Genomic DNA, 18,409 nt, shown 5'->3' on the forward strand with positions numbered 1-18,409 from the left:
ACAAAACAAAGCAAAACAACACACAACACAACACAACACAACACAAAAAACAACACAACACAAAACAAAACAAAGCAAAACAACACACAACACAACACAACACAACACAAAAAACAACACAACACAAAACAAAACAAAGCAAAACAACACACAACACAACACAAAAAACAACACAACACAAAAAACAACACAACACAAAACAAAGCAAAACAACACACAACACAACACAACACACACACACAAAAAAAACGTAAACCGGTGATGGACAGGCCATTCATTAAGAGTGTTTCAATTTTTTTTTTTTTGAGAACGGATGGCTGCATAGAAGAAAAATACAATTAAATAAAAACCTGGCTTTGTACACAATAAATATATTGTTGGCTGTGTGGCGAATTTCTTATATTAGACTTTGGATAAAAGCATCTGCTACAGTAAATGCATGAATGGAAATGTTTCTGAACAAGACACTTGACTTCATGGCTGCTCCAGATGGACTGTCCTTGTCCCCTCTCTATAACTTAGCTATCAGTTGTAGAGAATGAAGTACAACTGGTAAACAGACTTGTTTGTCGTTCTGCCCACACAATAACAGATTTGCCTTGGAAATGCTTACAGGTTTCCATCAAAAAATTTCCCAAAACTATGCAAAGCTGCAGAAGGGTGTCCCATTACTGACGGCCATAATGAAGAAGATAGAAAGGATTGGGTTACTTCATTAGAGGTTCATCAGATGACCTTTGGTTTGGCCTCACCTTATCATGGTTTACATTTATGATGGCAGTATAGTCAAATATGATGTGTTAAAATAACGCTAAGGGCTTCAGGATTTAACTGCAATATGTTTCTTAGTCTACTGACACCTGTAATTGTATTATTATTTTTAAGTGGATTTGAGATGGCTGCTTCACAGTTTAAAATGCAAATGGGATGCTCAGAATTTATTACCTTAATCTATATGTCCAGTCTGTTTGAGAGCATGCACACAAATGTACCTACATACAATTTTTCAAGTGTCGAACATCTGATTTCATATATCATACCTCAAGGTTTTGGATGAGAGATGCATAACACATTTGTAGATTTCCAAACCCTCCAACATCTTGGTCTCAAAGTCTTCTTTTATAATGTCATAATCCCATTTAACCGCATTGGTTTTCAATGATGAGTTCATAAACTATAGGCATTGTGCTGCATATAATGCTCGACTATTATCAAGTCAAGCAAAATATCACATTAAAGCCTCTCTTGTTCATCAGTTCTACTTGGTATAAAGACAGCGGACACAAAAATATAGATTCACAGTTACTCACTCATCTCAAGCTGGCTCTTCTTTTACCCCATCAGATGAGGCAGGTGTCCTGGACGTTGAGGCTGTAGTTTGCGTCTTCGTTGCCTGTCGGAGAGAATGAGATGTGTCAGTGTCTTTTCTCAATGCGGACTCTCTGTCTTTGTTCATCTACCGCACTTTTCCGCACTACCGTTTTACATAGAAAAACAAAAACACCAAGAGTCACTCTACCACTTTCTTTCTTTTTTTAGTCTCTCGCTACCACTGTGTTGTAAAGAATGGCAGCATTTGAATACTGGAGCAGCAGGCAGGAGGAAATGCACAGTGAGTAGTCAAATACAGCCGCCATGCAGATCGACAGTGTAAACTCTACAATCCTTACCTGAGAGAGAACCAAAGAGGGAATAGAGTATACATACCTGACCTGAAGAGAAGACTGTGTGCCAAAAGCCTTCCATCTTTACTCTACCAAAAAGTTACTCTGACAGTACCATTGTGACACACACACACACACACAATTTTGTGAATTGAGGGGACATTCCATAGGCGAAATGGTTTTTATACTGTACAAACTGCATGTGCTATTGCCCTACACCAACCCTACCCCTAAACCTACCCCTCACAGGAAACTTTGTGCATTTTTACTTTCTCAAAAAAACTCACTCTGTACGATTTATAAGCGTTTTGAAAAATGGGGACATGGGGTAATGTCCTTATAAGCCACCTTCTCCGTGTAATACCTATGTCATACCCATGTCATTATACAAGTTTGTGTCCTCATATGTCACAAAAACACGCACACACACACACACACACACACACACACACACTAATTCTGATTAAAAGAAAACTTGTTGGTACAATTCTGTTGATGAAAATGTTCTTTTTAAGCTGTAAAGTAAAATAAAATAAATTAAAAGTTCACCGACACGGAAACTTTTGGCTTATTGGACATTCTTATTCATAAGCAGCAAAGATCAAGCTGCATGTATTATTTCATGGATGTTTCCATTTCCTGCTGTGTCTGTATGCAAAAAAGAGACAAAAAAAAGGTGTTGTCTTCATTGAACTGAAATAATTTATTCACGTAACGTGCAAATACATAAACATTTCCTTCAAATTGATAACTCCGCACCTCAGCATTTACATAATAGTCAAATAAACACATCAGTGTAACCTTCACATCCATCTGTACCATTGAAACAACATTACATAATACATGAATGCCCTTGCTGGATTTGTTCATCAATATTCTGCTAATGTTATATAGTGGCTGCAAAAAGTATTTGAACACTTTAAAATGTATGTCTTGTCACTGCAATACACAGCAAAATATAGTATCAAAGCAAGCTGCTGACAAATGCTAAATATCATGCGATATGTAATGTGATGAACTAGACCTGTGTATTTTTTGAGAACTGACTTCATAAATCCATAAAAACCAAAACACCAGCTGATTTAAAGACACTAAGCAAAAATAAATAATAAAATTAAATTAAAATAAACCCCTGACCCTCCCAACATAGGACAATATTGTTTTACAATACATAAACAAATACAATACATAATATAAAAATAAAATAAAATGCCTCAGTAAATGCAGTTTGTTTTGAGAAAAGCTTTAGGTGTACAAATACTTTTTTGGGGTCATTGTATATTATGCAGAAATTAAAGACATAAAACAAAACAAAAACTCTTCGGTTGGTATATTAGTGAAAAAATTGTTTCAAAACATTACAATTCTGTCATTACACGTGAAATCAACATTGCCATGTTGGCAAGACAGTATTTTCAGAAAAAGCCACAATATTCTTTTTATTCTAGAACTATAGCCCTAATATTAAAGAAAAATTTTTTTTTTTTAAAAACAACCACCACAAAACACATTGCATCACTGATTTTCATTAACTTCACATTCTCCATTGTCTGATCATGTTTCTGGGAAATATTGAGATCTGCTGTTTTTGTATTGAATATTCTAAAGGGCCAGATCATCTCATAAGCATCCTCTCCCTCTCCTCAGGATCTCTCTGTGTGTGAGATACAAGACCAGTCTGTTTACATAAATGTTTGAATGTGTTTATGAGTGTGTCTGTAAACTCTAGCAGCTTCTATGTGAAAAATGATTCAGCTTCCCATGTTGCCAAACCCTGAGCCTGTGTGAATGTGTGTGCACAGGAAGAGTGAGAGACTGAGATTTCATATCCGTCTATGCACTTTCTGCATGAATGATTCTGGCAGTGAATCATTTTGACCTATTAGCATTTGCTTAATGAAAAGTGCAAATAAAAGGTCTTTTTTTTTTCCAACAGGAGTGTAAAAAGTACAGGGAAATTGTACTCAAGGTAGAGTACGGGTATGTTTTTTTTCCCCCTCTAAATTTTACTCAGTTGTAAGTGAAAGTATCCAGCTGAAAATATGTTTGTGGGAATGTATATAAAAAAAAGAGTCTACATTTAATTGTAGTTAAGCAGTAGAAGTAAAAAAAAAAAATCTTCTTCAGAAATAGATGAGGAAACAAGATTATCCCATTAAATCAACATTAATACTTGATGCAAAGTCAAGTTTGCACGTCTTATCTTGGTCTTCAAGTTTATCCAGTCAATAATTAGATAAATATAACTTTTGAAATGTTTAAACTATGATAACTTGCATTTTTTTTTTTGTATTTTGAAGCTCTAAATTAATTTGTAGAGACTATTAAGTATGCTTTTTTGAGTAAGAGTAGGAGTATTCAGTTTCAGTAGTAGTCAAATTGAAGTCTAAACTTTGTAAAATAATACTTTAGCATATAATTAAGTACAATTACTCCAGTACTTTACACTCCTGGCTTCCAAAAACATATTCAAGCATATTCAGTAACCAAGCAGAACTGGAGTGGCATTTTATTGCCTATATTTGTTTACACAGTAACACACACAGAGAGAGAACAAAAAAGCACCCATCTTATCTCTGATAATTTTTAACCTTGAATTAAGCCATATTTGGAAAATGCCATACTGTAAATCATTCCTGCAGGTAGGGAGTTTTATAGCCACTCAGTCTCTTTGTTTAAGGTAAGTTAATTACGTTTTTACACCCTTTAATGGTTCGTGTAGTCAGGCGATCATACACTACATGGTCAAAAATATGTGGATAATGTTGGAACATTTAGACACAAGGAGACTGCATTGATACATACTTGATTTTATGCTCCTGTTAGTAACAAGGCGTGGCTGAAATAGCCAACCTGTTAAAGGAATAGTTCAACCATAAATGAAAATTTGCTGAAAATGTACTCATCCTCAGGCCATCCAAGATGTAGGTGAGTTTGTTTCTTCATCAGAACAGATTTGGAGAAATGTAGCATTACATCACTTGCTCACCAATGGATCCTCTGCAGTGAATGGGTGCCGTCAGAATGAGAGTCCAAACAGCTGATAAAAACATCACAATAATCCACGTTTGAACTTTTCTGCCCAAAATTGAGTCCATAATCCATAATATTAAGTATGATTTTTGTAAATGTTCAGTGAAAAAGTTCATGCCCCGTTGTCCTCACATCAAAATCAAATTATTTAGAACTTCTTATGCTTGTAAACAGTACTTGATCTATGAATATTTCTCTCCTGATTCAGATGAGACGACTTTTTCCCACTGAAGAAAGCAATAATATGGAAAGAGGACTCATATTTTGGCTTAAAGCAATGGTTTGAAGTTAAAAATATCTTAAAGGGGTCATATGATGCTGCTAAAAAGAACATTATTTGGTGTATTTAAACATTACAATTCTGTCATTACACGTGAAATCAACATTGCCATGTTGGCAAGACAGTATTTTCAGAAAAAGCCACAATATTCTTTTTATTCTAGAACTATAGCCCTAATATTAAAGAAAAATTTTTTTTTTTTAAAAACAACCACCACAAAACACATTGCATCACTGATTTTCATTAACTTCACATTCTCCATTGTCTGATCATGTTTCTGGGAAAATATTGAGATCTGCTGTTTTTGTATTGAATATTCTAAAGGGCCAGATCATCTCATAAGCATCCTCTCCCTCTCCTCAGGATCTCTCCGTGTGTGAGATACAAGACCAGTCTGTTTACATAAATGTTTGAATGTGTTTATGAGTGTGTCTGTAAACTCTAGCAGCTTCTATGTGAAAAATGATTCAGCTTCCCATGTTGCCAAACCCTGAGCCTGTGTGAATGTGTGTGCACAGGAAGAGTGAGAGACTGAGATTTCATATCCGTCTATGCACTTTCTGCATGAATGATTCTGGCAGTGAATCATTTTACCCATTAGCATTTGCTTAATGAAAAGTGCAAATAAAAGGTCTTTTTTTTTTTCCAACAGGAGTGTAAAAAGTACAGGGAAATTGTACTCAAGGTAGAGTACGGGTATGTTTTTTCCCCCCTCTAAATTTTACTCAGTTGTAAGTGAAAGTATCCAGCTGAAAATATGTTTGTGGGAATGTATATATAAAAAAGAGTCCACATTTAATTGTAGTTAAGCAGTAGAAGTTAAAAAAAAAAATCTTCTTCAGAAATAGATGAGGAAACAAGATTGTCCCATTAAATGAACATTAATACGTGATGCAAAGTCAAGTTTGCACGTCTTATCTTGGTCTTCAAGTTTATCCAGTCTTTTTTACCTATTCATTTAATAAGAATAGGGTGTCTACATATTGTAGTGTGCATTCTCATTTCCAGGAGTTCCAGTTATTAAATATGTTTGTTTTAACTCATTAGTTTGATTTTCCAGGTGGGCCAGATGGATGTCAGAAGCGAGCCACTTCAGTGAGGCTGGGCATTGCTCCCTGATCTAGATGCAGCTGGTGCAGTCCTGTGTTAAAACTGGCACACAGGAGACTGCTGCAGTCACACGGAGCCAGAGACACCAAAGGCCCTGAACCGTCCAGCGTTAACGTGTACAAACACGCTGAAGAAAGAATATGGAGGAGACAAGAATCAAGCCATGTAGATTTTAAGCTGATTTGACTTTTTTCCTTGATTATACCAACCTGACATGTTTAGCAAAAGCTGTTTGCTTCAGAGAGCATGACACACATGAAATATAATGTGAAAGGGTGTTAACCGTTGCCTTTGACTTTGTTATTTAAAGGAGAAGCGTGTCATTTTTTTATATTTCAGAACCATTTACATTTAAACTCCACATATCATCAAAAACCTGGCTAAAATATATTTATTTTCACAGTAAATCACAGCTCTTAAAGGCAGAGTAAGTGATTTCTGGTAGCCAATGTTGATATTTGAAATCACCAAAACTCTGCCTTTAAATAATGGTTATCTAAATGTGTTGGATTTTAAAGACCCTTTAAATACTACTCACAGAAAAAAAAACACTGTTTGGGAAACTTATGTAATCTTTATGCATGTTTAAATTAAATCAATGATTTATATATTTTTTAAAATATATATATTTCTAATGATAAATTAGAAATTAAAAGAAGGTCTAGGGTCAGTAAGATATTATGCTTTTAAAAGAAGTTACTAACACTCACCAAGGCTGTATTTATTTAATCAAAAACACAGCAGTAACAGAAATATTGTATAATATTATTACTATTTAAAATAAGCTGTTTTCTGTTTTAATATATTTGAAAATATAATTCATTCCTGTAATACAAAGCACTTTTCAGTCTCAATACTCCAGTCTTCAGTGTCACATGATCCTTCACAAATCTTTCTAATATGCTGATTTGAATATTACTGACCTAAAACTTTTAAATGGTAGTGTATATATTATTTAATTTAAATGTATTAGTAATACTAAGTTAATTACTACGTGGCATATATTTAAATATTTCGATTCAATTAAAAATATGTCAGCCAGAGGAGATTGGCTTCCCCAGCCAAGTCTCTCAAAGTTTCTTTTTCACTTACCTAAACATTTAAGAGAGTTTTCTGACTTGCCTTCTATAAACAGGAAACTGGCCTGTTAACAAATGAGCCACCTGGCCAATTCACTTGTGTATGTTTAAAAACACATTACAAGTATGTGTGTGTGTTACCTGCAGTGTTCTGATCCCATATTTTTACTGAGCTGTCATATGCCGATGACGCCACGAGAGCAGGATATCCGGGACGGGGAGGCACAAACACGCAGCATGCTGTGGTCTGCAGGTGTCCTCTGTATTCGGCCACCTTACAGCCGGGCTGTCTGAGGTCCCACAGCTACACACAAGCATAAACACACAAATGTATAAATTCATGTACATGCCCAACTGTGTCCTGGCAGTATCTGTATACACACTCACCGTGGCCTCACAACCCTGACCACCGAAACCATTGCTGGACGACAGCAGGTGGTAACAGTTGGAACTGATGTCACAGTGTGTCTGGATGTACTGCTTTGCCGGAAATGTGTTAGTGACCTGCCAGGTACGGCTATCCCACACCCTGAGACAGATAACACACAAATCAAAATCATTAATATAGCGTTTTTCATAATATGCATTGTTTCAAAGCAGCTTTACAGAAAATTGATGACGACAATGTTTATTTTCATGCCTTACATCACTCACGAATGGATCCTCTGCAGTGAATGGGTGCCGTCAGAATGAGAGTCCAAACAGCTGATAAAAATATCACAATATTCCACAAGTAATCCACACCACTCCAGTCCATCAGTTAAAGGCACAATATGTAATTTTGCCGCTAGAGGGCGCGTATTCAAAACAAACAAAGAAACAAAGGCGTAGTTAGATGACGCCGTGATTGAGTGTGGAATCATGGGAGTTGTCGTTAATAAAAAAATCTTACATATTGTGCCTTTAACATCTTGTGAAGTGAAAATCTGCGTGTTTGTAAAAAACAAATCCATCATCAAGACGTTTTTAACTTTAGATCATTGTTTCCGGCTAAAATATGAGTCTCTATCCACAATATTGTTTTTTCAGAGGAAAAAGTTGGTCTCGTTTGAATCAGGAGAGAAATATAGACAGATCAAACACTGTTTACAAGTGAAAACAGTTTAACATAGTTCTAGTCGGTGGATTTTGATGTGAGAAAACTTTTTCATTTGGGGAAGCATTATTACAGTTTATGGTATATTGGCCAGAAGCAATTGTTTAAAGTTAAAAAGCCCTGATGGATTTGTTTATTACAAACACGCAGCTTTTCACTTCGCAAGACATTACCTGATGGACTGGAGTCGTTTGGATTACTTGTGGATTATTGTGATGTTTTTATCAGCTGTTTGGACTCTCATTCTGACCCGTTCACTCACAGAGGATCCATTGGTGAGCAAATGATATAATGCTATTTTTCTCCACATCTGCTCTGATGTAGATATCATTTACACAATCACTCAGCTTATTTGTTTAGCAAATATTTCCAGAGAAATGCATCTCTGTAAACAATAACCATTCTCCAACATAATGGATCATATGACATATCAGGAAACTTCTGACCTGATCGTTTTGTCTTCTGAGGTTTGGACAATAGATGTGCTTCCTGGTACCCAGCACACATGGGTCACCTGAAACGGAGGGCAACGGGACAAGACACGAATCATATTCAGTGACCAAAAAGAATTTTAACCCATACACAAGAATAGTAGAACATAAAGTAAATTTCTGAATACAGCCTTTCTAACCAGGTTGCGTGAGATGGTGTGTTTTTGCAGACATTCTCCCAACTCAATGTCCCAGAGGTGCATGGAGTTATCACGAGAGCCCGTGCACAGCTTTGAGCCATCTACGAATGAATAAAACCACATGAAAGGATTGTGTTTGAGATTTTGTGGTCATTGAGTGTTTTTCTTTGAGGGTTTGTTCACCTGGGCTTACCGCTACCCCGTTAACTACAAGCTCATGGCCACAAAACTCCTGGACGGGTTCTGTATCTCGACCCAGATCCCACATCAGCACCGTCTTATCACGGGACGCACTGAAGATCAAGGAACTTCCTTTAAAACAGCATAACTAAAGGAAAACAGAGAGATTTGTATACACAAAGTACATAAAAAACACTTGCATGATCTCCATGTGTGCAAAATAATTAAGCAATCTTTGTTTTATTCATTTTTGCTCCCCCAATGAAAACTGTTCCAAAATAAGTCAAAGCTTTTTTTGTTGAATCAAATTAGAGGCACTAACTGTAGTTTTAATACCTTTGTAATCTCTCTGCTGTGGCCCTGGAAAGATTTACACCGTTTTCCAGCTCTCCATTCATAGACAACAACAGCCTGACCGGAAAAAAACAACAATGACGATAGCATATTAAAATCCACATAATGTAAATCAATGAACAAGATATTATGACGATTATTACCTGTTGATTTAAAGCCTACAATGTGGAGTGTGTAATTTCTGTGCCAATAGTGGCGCAAAACTGAACTGCAAAAATAACTAGATTTTTACATGCTTGATGTTATCATTTTGTACGAGCATTGCTATGTGGTTTCTAAGATGTGGATTTTAGCATGTGCAGTTGCTATGATGTTCCGTGTGTTTGCAGCAGTCAAAACTAGAGTTTCAATGACAGTCACAATGTAAATATAAAAAAAAATGTATTTGACCACAGAATGTTGTTTTTGACCAGAATCAAATATTCTACAGATTTAAAAATTTGTTTAAATAACAGCAATAAAGCACCACTAATAACACTTTACAAACATACAGAAGCCCACTGAGACTACAAAAACTAACATTTCATTTATGTATTGATAAGTAGAGTTTACAGTGAGATTACAGTTCTCTTTCACTAGTGTTTTTGAGTTTAATTTTATACAATTAAATTATTAATAAATATTTGAATTAGTATTTATTTCTAGTTTTCATTTTAAGTTTGGTTTAAGTTTTATTTTTTTATGTGCTTCGTCTTTTTTTACTTAGTTTTTAATACAGATTTTATTTTGCTTTCATTTATTTTTATTTATTATTATTAATTTGAGTAATTTTAGTACGTCAACTTAAACGTATGAGTTGAGACAACAAATAACTTCTCATTTTCACTGACGTTTTTGACGTTTTTTTTATACTTTATTTTAATTAACAAAACGACTTTTAATCTAACATTTCATTTATGTATTGATAAGTAGAGTTTACAGTGAGATTACAGTTCTCTTTCACTAGTGTTTTTGAGTTTAATTTTATACAATTAAATTATTAATAAATATTTGAATTAGTATTTATTTCTAGTTTTCATTTTAAGTTTGGTTTAAGTTTTATTTTTTTATGTGCTTCGTCTTTTTTTACTTAGTTTTTTATACAGATTTTATTTTGCTTTCATTTATTTTTATTTATTATTATTAATTTTAGTAATTTTAGTACGTCAACTTAAACGTATGAGTTGAGACAACAAATAACTTCTCATTTTCACTGACGTTTTTCAACTAATATTTATACTTTATTTTAATTAACAAAACGACTTTTAATAGTTTAATTTAACAATAATAACACTGATTACATGGTTTACTTCTAATGTTTCACTGCATGGTTTTATATCGTATTTGCACATTTCTTTAAAGGTAAACAAATGATAAAATGCTTTGCAAAGCCACAATTCATTCCAATCAGTTTGAACCACTTTATGAGTTAGCCACAATAACCAAGGTGGGTGGAGCTTAGCGAAGGGTCAACCATTTGTGCAATTCCATCGGGTGCTGTGCAACACCACACTAACACTCATTAATCTCCAAACCTCCCTATTCAAAGCTTCTCCAGCTCACCTGGTCATGCCCTCCTGACACGCACAGGTCAGAGGTCAAGCTGACGACACAGTTGATGGCATCTGTGTGAGCGGGTTCATACTGCACTACCTGGTGCACAGGTGTGGGCTCCGCCCCCTCTTTGGCCCTGTCAACAATACAGCCTCAATGACCATAAATTCTTCACAGCCAGCTGTCAAAACTCCACTGCTCATCATTTCTCACTTATAAAGGTCCGAGCGCCTCCGGAACTTGCTCTGTAGTTTTCCCATGCTTATATGGGTGTCCAATCACCCGATATCAGGACATCTTACTCATCTCTCCACAGCACAAGCCATCTTCAGACTCTTTCGGGATCTGTGAGAATTACACACAGGGTTTTTTTTTTATTAAACGTTGATGAAGATATCAAACCCCTGGCAACCTCACAAGGGAGCTATTACCTGCCAAGAACAGATGCTGATGTTGTCTCTAGCATAAGCTGGTAATCAGTTATGTATTGGGTTCAGTTATGTATGTACACAGCTTGCTTCTGAGAGCTACAGGAAGACAGGGAGGGCGACCTGAATCCTATTAAGTGCATTAGTGCCTCATCGCATTAGGTAACAAGTAGGATGCAATATGGCAATACTTGGTCAAACCAATAAATCCATCACCTGCAATAAACCTTGATATGAGACAGCTATACAGAGAGAGAGAGAGAGAGAGAGAGAGAGAGAATGTACCTGTGCAAAATGCATTGCTCTGTTGAAGGCAAACCAGCAAGAACTGCATGACAAACATACAACATCGCTTTTAACCCATGCATTTGCTATAACACTATAAGTTAGCGAGACCAAAACAAAACTTACAGTCCCGAGTCTTAAGACACTTAGCCGGATATCCCTGTCAGCGTGTCAGTGTTATTGTGAACGATTCGCATGGGTGTGTGTGATGTCCGAGCTGTCTGAAAGTACGTGAACGAAAGATTTATCTCGCATCGTGATCCGTTTCGGCTGTAAATCTTCAGCGGCTCCTCGTCTGCAGCTTCTCCATGAGCGACGCTTTCGCTGTTACCAGGCGAACGGAGGTCACGTGAGCGCAAAGGGGCGGGGCTTCAGGTCACATGGATTTTCGGAACAAAATATAATTACACCTTAAATACAAAAGTAAACGAAACAAAATGAAACTACACACACACGCACAATATATTACACCTACGTAAATTTAATTAAGTTGTTTAAGTTTGCGGTTACAAAACCAAAATAATCGAATAGTCGAGGCCTATATACATAAATCCAAAATAAGTCTAACTTTTACACCAAATATCTTTTTCAACAACAGATATGTCTTCTCAGCTTTACTGTTGTTTTTTAGGCTACAGAAATTAAAGAATAATAATTCTTTAAGTCAGTGGAAAATAGTCTAATATTAATTCAAAACATGTTCATAAGTTCAAAATAAGAAATGTAGGTTTGAATTGGGGGGGGGGTTAGACATAATATCTGTAAATGTCCTGTTATGAAGTAAATCAGCCTCATTAAGCATTATTTTCCCTCCATATTTAGTAGCCTAAGAATAATTAACTGCAATCCCATAACTACAATGTGAAATATATAGTGCATTAAAATGTTCGTTTTTAAATATAGGCCATTTATATCGGTACAAGTACCAAGTGAAACTGCATTTTTCAGAAGTCAGAAGTCAGAAAGAGCTTTATTGGCATGTTTCCACACAAGGAATTTGTCTTGGCGATATAGCTTCCAGTGCAGAATAAAGTACAGACATACTGCAAACTTACTTGATAGTGCAGACATGCCAACATAGGAATTACACAGTAGAGATGAAATATAACACTAATATAAGAAAATAATGCAATATAATACATTAGTAGAAATATCGAAATAATAGTAGAAACATTTTATATATAAAAACATATATAATTGTTTTAATGAATGTATATGTTTTTTTTTAACTATACAGTTTATGTAGTATACAAATGTACAATTTTCAGATGCTATGTATAAATTCCTCACACTGGAGGTGTAAAGATCTTGGATGTTGGGCAGGGGGAACCACTAATCTTCTCAGAAGCCCCGACTGTCCGGAACCTGTCAGGAACCTGAATGACTCCACTGCAGCCACAGTGCTGTTCATGATGGTGAGTGGAGGGAGTGCAGGGGGGTTTCTCCTGAAGTCCACTATCATCTCCACTGTTTTGAGCGTGTTCAGCTCCAGGTTGTTAAGACTGCACCAGACAGCCAGCTCTTTAACCTCCTGTCTGCAAGTAGACTCAGTTGTGTATGAGGCCGATGATGGTAGTGTCATCTGCAAATTTCAGGAGTTTGACAGAGGGGTCTTTTGCACTGCATTCGTTCGTATACAGGGAGAAGAGCAGTGGGGAGAGCACACATGCTCTGTACTGTCTCTGGAGGGACATGTAACATGTTAACAATGTTACATTTAATTAACAATTTTAATTTTAGTTACATTTAATGTTAGCAAAGTTAGCATTTAACAAGGGTTTGATTTTTTTCAGTCCTCAAAGCAAAGAAGGTGCCATAAAACTCTCTACATTAATATATTGCAATTGATTAACCCCCATTAACTTACTTTAATTTATATTATTATAGTTACAATAATAATAATAATAATTAATAGTAGTAGTAGCAGCCCTCCTATACCATCCGCCATGCTTTAGATTTAAAATGCACACTTTTTTAATAAAATGATGATACTGGTTTGGTCAGAGACCTTCAAACTGGTTGATTTTTCTAGTGAATCAGAAAGAGGCTTATGGGCTCTGCGGGTCACTTGACTGAAACAGCAACAATGTGCTCTTTGTGATCAAAGGCCGAACAACACAATGCTTGATATAGCTGAATAAATATTTCTAAGAACAGCCAACTAGCATATTTCAATAATCATCATTACAAATCACCATTAGACGACAATCCAACTATAATCGCAACATCCTACATTCATAACTCTGAATTTGTGCCTATAAGGTAACTGTAAAGTTGTGGTCAACTGGAGCTTATGATTTCACTAATGACTGCACACAGCCCATCCGCCCTTCAAAGTGAATCTTTGCAGTGAGACCTAGAAAGCATGATGGAATAGCTCAGTTCTTTATCACTCTAAACTTTAAATGTTGCTCTAAATGAATGAACTTAAAATGAATGGCCCAGAAGAGTCTACAGCTTTAAGAAAGGTAAGCCTTCATTTGACTTTTGAATTTACTGGGCACAACAAGGGCTCTCAGTGCATTATCCACAGGACTGAACATGGAAAAGCAATTGACATGCATGTGTTAAAAGACAAAAATATCCTAAAGACACCCTACAGAGCTTCTCCGTGGCTCTAAAGGGAATTTCATCCTGAATTAACTCTGAACCCATGCAGTTTTCACTGGTCATGCAATGAACAACAGCTCGATTGTATTTCTGCTAGTATATCTGTTATGCACCTTATCTAGAGCTCTAAGAGCAGTTCTGTCCTGGGATGAGTTCGCATTTCAGAGACAGACTGAATGCGTGATTAAGAGGTGTTTGGAATATTAAGTAAAAATGTTAAAATATTTTCGACGAGTTTCAAAAATGGGCAAAGACAATGGAGAGCTCAACAAATAAAGGTATGTTTAAAATAAAAATATATATTTTTAAATACTATTTATTATTATCGTTGTTGTTGTAGTTTGGTTAAAACAAACAAAGGTATGGTTAAAATACAGAAATTATTTAATTACTTTTTATCATTTAAAAAATATATTTAACATTTATTATTATTATTATTAAAAGCATTTATTACTATAATTCATCAGCTATAATGAACAGTGATGGACATGAAGTTGACTGTAATATTCATGCTATATTTTCTGCATCTTTCATATTACATACATTTTTTTAGCAGATTTAATGTATTGTATATTTCTGTATATTGCATAATTTCACAACTCTTCATTGTTCAAGTACTTCTGCTGTTGCAATCCTGCAGTTTCTCTTTCTTTACTCTTAACCACTATACATATTAGTTATTAATGATGAGTTTAAATCAAAATCGCTTTTGAACATGATTTTGTACTCTGTTATCTACAGGTTCCCAGTAAGTCTCTTCTTCTGGCTGTCTGTGCGGCTGGCATTGGTGGGACGTTTCAGTATGGATACAATATATCTATCATAAACGCACCTACCAAGGTAATGTGTGCATTAATGTGATTATTCTTATCACTTTACTCAAGCCTGTTTGTGTTTACATCTAGAGCAGATTTTCTGCAGTATGCATTAGTCACATTACGTTCAGCACAGTATGCATGTGTGTGATGTATTTGTGTGAGTTATTGTTGTAGTAGCTCATCAGACTAAAAGTCACATGAAATCTGTAGATAGTTAATATATCACATGGATATGGATTTTGGTCCCTGGCACAGTTTTGCTAGTTTGACCCAAAAATATAACAAAATTTACTGAATCCAAAACCCACATTTGGGTTTTGTACACATTTTTATACAGGTGAATATAATAAAACCTAAATTCTGTCAGGACCACTATCGTCAAAGATGATTGACAATTAGCATACAGTTTGGATTGGCGGTATGGTTCTGTTCTGGGCAAGAACTCCCTGTGTATGAAAGTACTACTTAAGTGAAGACTTCTGACTGCATGAAAAAACAACAACACTTTTTTAAAAACAGCCTTTGTACTGTATTTGAAAACTACAGATGCAAATAGAGAAAGTGTAATAGAATAAACTCTAAGGCCTGGTTTCACAGACAGGGCTTAGGTTAAGCCAGGATTAGGCCATTGATCAAATAGCATTGATCAAAAAGTATCCTTTAAAAAACGGGCCTTAGAAAAAAAAAAACATTTCTGGTGTGCATCTTGAGACAAAACAATGGCACTGACATATTTTACATAAGATATGTCAGTGCAAGTTTCTTTCAGTTAAAGCAGCCAACACATGCATTTTAGTCTGGGACTAAGCTTAAGCCTTGCCTGTGAAACTGGGGGTATATGTGTATTTTGGATGTTTTCTTTCCACTGGTCGACATTATGGAAGCAAAATAGGCACAAAAAAAAACTCAAAACTGACCAGTGCATGAAAACACACTGGTTTTGCCTTAATTGTTAACCCAGGGTCATTGTTAACCATGTTTCACAATGTTCATACTTTACTTTAAATTAGTACTGACCTACTAAGAATAGCTTTCTTCTGTGGAACATGAGAGAAGATATTTTGAAAAAATGTCTCCGTGTTCTATTTTTGTTCATGTTACTATTATCTAAGTTAAAGCTGACCTTTCCTATCATGCAAGAGACAACTTTTTTTTTTTTTTCCACTTGTGTGTTTCCTATCAGGCTGTACAGAACTTCATTAATCAGACATGGACTGAGCGCTACAACACTGAAATCTCCACACAGGTGCTCACACTCCTCTGGTCCACCATAGTGTCCATATTCACTCTCGGTGGACTTGTGGGAGTGTCGGTGGGGGGAACTCTGGCCATTAGATTTGGAAGGTGAATTGAAGTCAAAAACTCTGTACAGAAAATATATGAAGGACATGACCAAATGTGCAAGTCTGGGAGATCAAATGTGAAGTGTTTAGGGACATTACAGCCTTGTTGAGATGAATATCTAATCTTTTTTTCTTATTATTATTTTCAGGAAAGGGACACTATTGTTCAACAACACCTTTGCTCTGTTGGCTGCTTTATTCATGGGCTTGAGTTATCCCTCCGGCACTTTTGAGCTTTTAATCATTGGACGCTTCTTGACGGGAGTAAATGCAGGTATCTCAAGTTTTCAAGCACATTGTCGATCAGTTTTATTTATTATTCCATTAACATTATACACTACTGTTCACAAGTTTGGGCTCAGATTTTTTGGAAGAAATGTATTCTTTTGATTCAGTAAGAATGCTTTAAAGTGATCAGACTTTTACATTGTTCTGTTTCAAGCAAATGCTGTTCTTTTGAGCTTTCTATTCACTCTTATTCAAAGAATCCTGAAAAAAACGTATCACGGTTTCCACAAAAAAGCACAACTGTCTTCATTAATAATAAGGAATGAGCAGCTAATCAGCATATTAGAATGATTTCTGAAGGATCACGTGACACTGAAGACTTGAGTAATGATGCTGAAAATTCAGCTTTACATCACAGGAATACATTACATTTTGTAATATATTCAAATAGAAAACAGTTATTTTGAACTGTAATAATATTTCACAATATTACTGTTTTTACTGTATTTTATTTATACTTATTTTATACTGTACTGTATATCAAATAAATGCAGCCTTGGTGAGTGTAAGCGACTTCTTTAAAAAAAACCTTTACAAAATTTCCAACACAAAGTTTTGAACTGTAGTGTTTTTTGTTTTTATATAAAAACAAATGTGAAACATAATACAGCAATGTATAGATCTACTTTTAAGGCATAAAAAACTGAAAAAAATAAGGTAAAAATTAAAAGGTAAAAATACATAGAGCAAATTAAAGGTACAAAAAGCACCTATATAGTTTCAACTAATATTTTATAAAGCTCACCAATATTGAATTTTTTAATTTGTATAATTATTTTCTAATATTATCAATGCACAACCTTGCTTCACTTTGTAAACCCTAAAATGTTTTAAATATAAAATTTAGTCAGAATTATAATAATTAAATGTAAAATTTTTCAGCTTCTTTTGGATAATCAGTAAAGTAAAGGTATATTTCCCCACACCAGCGAAAAAGCTACCTGAAACAAATACATGCAAAGTAGTTTTATGGTAGTCACTGCATTTTTGAATTTCTGTAATGGATAGAATTTCTTGGTGCCTTTATGATAAATTGCATGTGCTTTTCCTCACTTGTATGTATCTGCTAAATGACTGAACATAAATGAGAAGCCTTCTGAATGAATTAAGTTCCAAAACAGTATGAGCATTTGTTTGTGATTTCATAACTGACATCTTATTTGAATGACAGGTATCGGAATATGTGTGCAGGCTTTGTATATTGGTGAGATCGCACCTAGAGCTCTGCGTGGTGCCATGGCGATGGGAACTTCCATTTTCATCACCGGAGGGATTCTAACAGGACAAGTGATTGGCCTCAAGTAAGAAAAAACATATAAAACACCATATAAAGAATACGAGGAGAGTCAAAACTCGTTTTTGATCTGAACATGGTGAAATGGCATGCAGAATAAAATTGATCCCTCTTATTGCACCTGAGGATATTTGCTAAAATCTAAGTAAAGATGTTAAAGGGGTCATATGACGTTGCTAAAAAGAACATTATGTTGTGTATTTGGTGTAATGCAATGTGTTTATGCTGTTTAAGGTTCAAAAAACACATTATTTTCCACATAATGTACATTATTGTTGCTCCTCTATGCCCCGCCTTTCTGAAACGCGTCGATTTTTACAAAGCTCATCGGTCTGAAAAGCGAGGTGTACTCTGATTGGCCAGCTATCCAGTGCATTGTGATT

The 18,409-nt window shown here is 35.3% G+C and overlaps 1 protein-coding gene and 1 pseudogene across 1 annotated transcript; one reads left to right on the forward strand and one right to left on the reverse strand.

Moving 5' to 3' along the window:
- Positions 1 to 5,925: 5,925 nt before the first annotated feature.
- LOC107723310 (WD repeat-containing protein 31) lies at positions 5,926 to 11,257 on the reverse strand. Its single transcript, XM_016531874.1, has 9 exons — positions 11,174 to 11,257; positions 10,970 to 11,096; positions 9,410 to 9,484; positions 9,077 to 9,221; positions 8,894 to 8,994; positions 8,709 to 8,776; positions 7,554 to 7,695; positions 7,308 to 7,470; positions 5,926 to 6,214 (listed from the first exon to the last, which is right to left on the reverse strand). Exons 1-9 carry the CDS (start codon positions 11,218 to 11,220, stop codon positions 6,054 to 6,056), a joined length of 1,029 nt encoding a protein of 342 aa, XP_016387360.1. The 5' UTR covers positions 11,221 to 11,257; the 3' UTR covers positions 5,926 to 6,053.
- A 3,239-nt stretch (positions 11,258 to 14,496) lies between these two features.
- LOC107723298 (solute carrier family 2, facilitated glucose transporter member 11-like) overlaps positions 14,497 to 18,409 on the forward strand; it is a 15,570-nt pseudogene continuing 11,657 nt past the window's right edge.

Source organism: Sinocyclocheilus rhinocerous, unplaced genomic scaffold, assembly GCF_001515625.1.
Source record: "Sinocyclocheilus rhinocerous isolate Xijiao unplaced genomic scaffold, SAMN03320098_v1.1 scaffold665, whole genome shotgun sequence".
Lineage (NCBI taxonomy): Eukaryota > Metazoa > Chordata > Actinopteri > Cypriniformes > Cyprinidae > Sinocyclocheilus > Sinocyclocheilus rhinocerous.